At 47.1% G+C, this 6,000-nt stretch overlaps 1 protein-coding gene across 5 annotated transcripts in view; it reads right to left on the bottom strand.

The window, feature by feature from the left end:
• Window positions 1-3,429: 3,429 nt before the first annotated feature.
• Window positions 3,430-6,000, bottom strand: part of Slc7a14 (solute carrier family 7 member 14) — a 98,348-nt gene continuing 95,777 nt past the window's right edge. For 3 of the 5 annotated variants that reach the window (XM_075950420.1, XM_075950424.1, XM_075950421.1), the window contains one exon: window positions 3,430-4,414. In XM_075950420.1, coding sequence (XP_075806535.1) covers window positions 4,092-4,414 — 323 coding nt within the window. In that variant the 3' untranslated portion in view covers window positions 3,430-4,091. The remainder of the gene's footprint in view (window positions 4,415-6,000) is intronic. The other 2 variants (XM_075950423.1, XM_075950422.1) reach the window with 1 other exon arrangement.

Raw genomic sequence — 6,000 nt, 5'->3', positions numbered from 1 at the left:
TGCCGCAAGCTGTGAAGTTGAAAAGTTGTGTTGCGTGTGGGCATGTTAGAAGATAACAGTTTCCTAAGGGAATGTAAAATCTGAGACGGGAGGACGAGCAGTGTCTTGCTTTGAGCACGGAATTTTTCCATCTCTCTGCTAAATGTGTGTACGTGACCCGTTTGCTCCTTGCCTGGACAACGATACCACTGCCCAGTTTTTCTCAAGTCCAACCTTGCCTGACTTGTCCCCTCCGCAACCCTAACAAGCACTCCCCACCCACAGAACACCAGTGGGCTTGTCACTCGAGCTGTGACTGACCCCTCCCCTACTTTCCTGGCATCTCTCTTACTGTGTCATGTGAATCACACGTAAATTATAGCGACAGCCACCCCAGCTCCTTGCTTTTCCTGGAGGAAGGCAAAGAACAAAACTCAGGGAGCCCTCAGCCACAGTCTGCATCTTAGCCGTCCTCTGCATGCCTCTCTTCCGTTTCTGCCTTGTTAAGGCTCTGCTGCTTCCACAGGCTGCATATACCGTGTTCTTTGATCTCTCCAACGTGTGGAGGTGTTTGCCACGTTTAAGCCCAAAAGCACGTTCTTATCTCCATCCTGCCTGCCATCTTTGATACGATTCTAAATAGATTTCTTCAAAAGTTTTGTTTATGATTACTGAATGTGTATGCATAGTTTGTGTGTGTGTGTGTGTGTGTGAGTGTGTGTCCCAGAACACCCATGTGAAGGTCTGAGAACAGATATGTGGAGTCACTTCTTCCATGTTTATGCAGGTTCCAGGGATTGAACTGAAGCCATCAGGTTTGCTAGGCAAGCCGTTGACCCTCTGAGCTGTCTGGCCAGTCCTCTAGATCTTATTTCTTAAGAACTGAACCTTCCACTTATCATGGCCTCAGAGTATGCCTTAGCACACAGCGGGTACTCTGTGAAAAACTACTGAATAGGTGGCTTATTTTCCTTTATTTCATTTATCCCCTCAAGGTCCCCACCAATAATATCGTCCTTGCTTCCTTTTTTTCTAGACAAGGACTTTCTGTGTAGCCCTGGCTGTCCTGGAACTAGCTCTTGTCGACCAGGCTGGCCTCTAACTCAGAGATCCGCCTGCCTCTGCCTCCTGAGTGCTGGATTAAAGGCGTGCGCCACCACTGTCCAGCAGGTATTTCTTGATATCCACTAACCATTAGGTACACGTAGTTAGTGTAATCTAGCTTTGGAGTTTCTCTGTGGGTGTCAGGGGTCTGTGCTGTTTTAACACTCTGCCCTCAGGGGGAAAGGTTTATTTATTAATTATTTATTATCATGTAGCAGTCCTGGCTGTCATTACTGACAAGCCTATTGCTTTCTAAGGTGTTCTTCACTGGAAAACTCAGCAAACCCCTTGAGAGTCCTTGCGCTTGTGTGTTTCACACATTCTGGCCCTAAGCTTCCCTTTCTCCGCCCATTTTCACTGTATTCTTCCCCTTGGCTTTGGAGCACGTGTGTTTTAACAGCTGCCTCCAATCTTAACGAAATGAGGCAGAGTGTTAATAAATAGAATACAATTTAAAAGATTAAATTATTGGCTCCAAAATTAGACATCCCACATACACTGAACCCCCATCGGAGGAGTTTTTCTAAGAGACTTATTTATAAGGTAACCCTACTTTTAATGCAGTCTCATAAACACGATGTTCAAATATGATGGTATTTCAAAACCTTCTTGTGAAACCTGGGACTCTTTCACAGGAGTGGAAAAAACACGGTGAAAACATGCTACGTACCTGAGAAAACTTTCCAAGCTATACATATATATATATTAAAACCCAAGACAGCTGAGAAGATAACCCCAACAATTTTAGACACATGATGAGAGCAACGATTGAAAACATCTAAAGCTTCTAAGTGAGAAAAATGGCATCCGAGATGAGAATAATTCATTGGCTCTGCACAGAAACAACACAATGACATCAACAGCAAAGCCCATGCTCCTTCTTATGCTACAGAAATAGCACACACCTGCCACCAGACCATTGCTACTTTAATCCCTAAACACCACCAGGAAGACGTAACTTTCCACCCATGTTAAGATTTGTCACATTGCATCCATATTTCTCCTAACCATATCTAAGGAAGAGAACACTACCCCGTATATTGAGAAGCGGACCCAGCTTAATAGCTGTTTCTACTAGGCAGGTTTTCTGCATCCCACCCCAGTTTAGAACTTAGTTTTGACAGACATGACTCGTAATTATCTTACAGGGAGTTCTCCAGGGTGTTCGTTGCAGGCCAGGCACTGCGATGTGATGGTTAAGTTTGGGCAAGAGGAAACAGCTTTTCGGACATTACATAGAAATGGTAAGAATGGGTACTGGAAGCCGGGTTCTACATAGTTAATATGGAGTGATGAGCGAGATGTAAAAAATGTACTTATTTTAGTGCACTGGCAGACATCGGCTGAGAGCCTGGTATCCAACGGATCTAAAAGCATCATTAAAAAAATAGTTTCAGTTGATCTTTATCTGTTACGTTGGAGCTTCTTGTATCTGTCATGGGACCCTGCTGTCTCCTAGGTTCCGAGGGCTGAAGTTACAGAGATCCTCAGGACCTCTACTTAGCCGCTGGTGTATTTTAGGCAGTCAGCTCAACAGGAAGCATGCCTTCTCTCTGTAACCTAAGTACATGCCAAGAAAACATGCGCCTCGGAGCAAGCAAGAAAGAAGTGATGTTAGTTGATATTCATGAAAATTTTTGGCGGATGATGAATTGAGGAGCAGAGGGCAAGGAATTTGCTCTTTTGCCCCATTTCCAAAAAAATTCTCGCCGAAATCTTAGTGAGAGAAATTTGTTTTCATACACATGTGCACAAATGCTACTGAAGCCACATGTTTTTCTGTTGTAAATTTATCTGTCCTGTTTCGGAGAAAATTCTTTAAGAATCCCTTTGGAGGCCTATGCTTAACCCCCACCAGACAGTCATTTCTCTGGACCTCAGGGAAGGTGCTTTCGGAACTAAGATGAAAAACACTCTAAAAGTGAGCTAGCCTAGAGGAGGGAGGTCCAGGTGGGAATTCGAGCTCTCTGAGCTGCGTGACCCAAGTTCCTGGTCTTCCACATCTCTGGAAACCAGCAGGGTCCAATCAGGCAGTTACCTAGCCAAAGAGGAAAAACCCTGCAGATTTTATAATTTTAGAGATATGAAGTAGGATTTGCAATGTGATCTCAGTGGCTGGGTTACTGCTCCTCGCAAAGATTTTTATCTGATTATAGAACAAATAGCCCGTTTCTTCCAGGCATATCAGAGGCCTGCAAACACACTCGACCTCTGCCCTTTCCCCAGACCTCGGGAGCTTAGAGTCTGGTGCAAGGGAACGCCTGACAGACAGTTCGTTTCTGCCAATGCCTTCCTGATCTCTATTCGAGAGACGGTTACTTCAGCTTTTCTTTCTTTCTTTTTCTTGAGCATTTAAATAAAGATTTGGTGGTACTTCTTACTATACTTTGATGACTACGAGGTTGTTTTATGGGGAATATGGTCTCAGAGTCTTCTGTCTTTTCTGGATCCTAACCTTATAGTCTGGAAATTGTCAGAACTTTGGTGAGTAAAGAGAAGCCGGTCTTCTCTGTGGATAGTTTTGGGGAGGTGAGATTTAAGGACACAGTGTTGCTGACTGAGAAAGTCCTGAAGCAGCCTGACCTACAGGCCTGGGGGGAGCAGCTCCTAGTTCTGCTCTGGGGGCTGTAGAGCCGCCTCACACCACAGCCACCTTTGTGGCTCCTCTCCCAAGGGCCTGCAGCCTCAGCAGGGTTGGAGGTAAGCCTGCTCGGATCTTAGCACGAAGATCCATCCTGCAAAGGAAACATTTGCTGTCCTCGGCTGGGACAGCTCGCTAACATAGAATTTCATTTTGATTTTTTTTTTTACATGGGGGTCAATTAAGGGCCCTGGGTAAAACCCTTCAATAGAACTTTCCTGAACAGCAAAAAATAGCAAATGACAGGTTGTGCCTGGGGATGGCCTTTGGGGAAGTTTGTGAAATGAGAGTCGGAAGAAGGTTCCACCTGCCAGCACCCAGGCTGGATTCGCGGAGAAGCCACCCTCTCGGCGCCCGCAGTTGAGCCCTACTCCGGAGAGTAATCTAACTCATCATTTGCAATCAGGGTCTCTGAGTTCTGCTTGTGCTTGCTTTTACTTTTCGCTTTGCTACTCGTCCGGGTGTTTGTCTTCGCCTCTGACATCTGCTGGTAATAGAAGCCTTTGTCCTCGGCTGGCCCGCCCCAGTCCTCCTGGCTCTCGCCCTCAGTGGCATAGGAGAATCCCTCCTCCACGGAAAAGGGGTCATCCACATCGTAGCGTTGATACATGCTTTGGTGCAGGGCCTGCTCTCTGGCGCTGATTTCCAGGGTGCTGTTCCAGATGCCGTACCCAAAATAAATGAGCAGACCTGTGGGAGGGGAAAGCACACACGAATAAGCAGTTGCTCTAGGACCCCTGGGGCAACTGGGGGGATGGACAGGGCTGGGGTGGTGTACATTTTGAAAAGACTTCAATTAAATGCCCTTTGAAATTTGGAAGTTCTGAGAGAGAGAGAGAGAGAGAGAGAGAGAGAGAGAGAGAGGAGAGAGAGAGTTCAGTGAAGGGTTTAATGTGCAAGCTCAAGTACCTGAGTTCCAGCCCAGAATCCACATAAAAACCCCCTTTGCAGTGGCCCTAGCTAATAATCAAAGTCTCAAAGTTCTAGCGAGATGGAATCAAGCAAATTCCTAGTCCTTCCTGGCCAGCCACCTTAGCTAAATGGGTGAATCCCTGGTCCCAGTGAAAGACACTGTCTCAAATCTAAGCAACGCAACTCCTGAGGAAAGACACTGAGGTTGACCTCTGACTTCCATCAACAAACATAGCCTCCATGTCTCCCTCACACTCAATCACAGAGCAGCCCCCTTGTCCCCCTCACACCCATAGAACCATAGAACAACCCCCATCACAACCCCCTCACACCTACAGAACCACAGAGCAACCCCCATGTCCCCCCTCACACTAGGAACCACAGAGCAACCCCCATGTCCCCCCTCACACCAGGAACCACAGAGCAACCCCCATGTTCCCCTCGAACCCACAGAACCGGCAGACCACAAGGTGTGGTGGGGAATGTCTCTAGTCCTAGCACTGGGGAGTCTAAGGGATGGGAGTTCAAGCCAGAATGGTAAAACCCTGTGTCAGAGAACGAAAACAACAACAAAACCGGAATAAGCTTAGGAGAACTTGGATAAAGCAGCCGACACTTACAGCTTCCGCTAAGGTTCCCACCACAGAGCCCTCGCGCTCCTAGGGGTCAAGTTTTAGATGAGCCCGAGAGTTAGCGGCCTCTTTAGTTAGTGCCTGGCCCTTCGGTCACCTCCACCCTCGTCTTCCCAGGACCCTGCATCATTTTTCTCACAGTCTACTGCCAGCAGTTTGCATCTCCTGTCCCGGTTAGTATTTACTGATTGGTGATGCAGTCACGTGGTGGTTTGAATAAGAATATTTTCCCCGCAGGCTCATAAATTGGAATGCTTAGTGAGCAGGGAGTGATACTATTTGAAAACATTAGGAGGAAGTGTGCCACTCGGGGGTGGGCTTTGAGATTTCCAAAGTGTAAGCCAAGCTCAAAGACTTCATGCTGCCTTTGAGTCAAGACTGCTATTATTCACTGATTGGTGGGCTGAGCCAATGGATTGGCTGGTCAGGGATTTGGAAAGAGCATGATTGGAAAATTGCTGAGAACAACAACATCCGGGGAAGACGTGTGTGGCTAGATCTCTGTAAAAATCAGCGGATGTGAAGACTCTTGTGTCCCATGTAGATGCTTGTCAAAGGTGACTTCTGCAGAGGAGGAGTTCAGTAGCCATAGATAGGATGACTCCTGTGGACAGTCAGTCTCCTTCCTCAGCCGTCCCTGTCATTGCCCAGTGGTCTCATGGACAAGGTGGCCATGGCGGCAGAGATGGGGGATGTCCAGTCACCAAGGCTGACCTGGCTACCGTTGCTGCT

This window comes from Microtus pennsylvanicus, chromosome 16, assembly GCF_037038515.1.
Source record: "Microtus pennsylvanicus isolate mMicPen1 chromosome 16, mMicPen1.hap1, whole genome shotgun sequence".
In the NCBI taxonomy this organism is placed as follows: Eukaryota; Metazoa; Chordata; class Mammalia; order Rodentia; family Cricetidae; genus Microtus; species Microtus pennsylvanicus.
The sequence above is the reverse complement of the archived record's forward strand: the minus strand, read 5'-3'. Positions and strand labels throughout refer to the sequence as shown.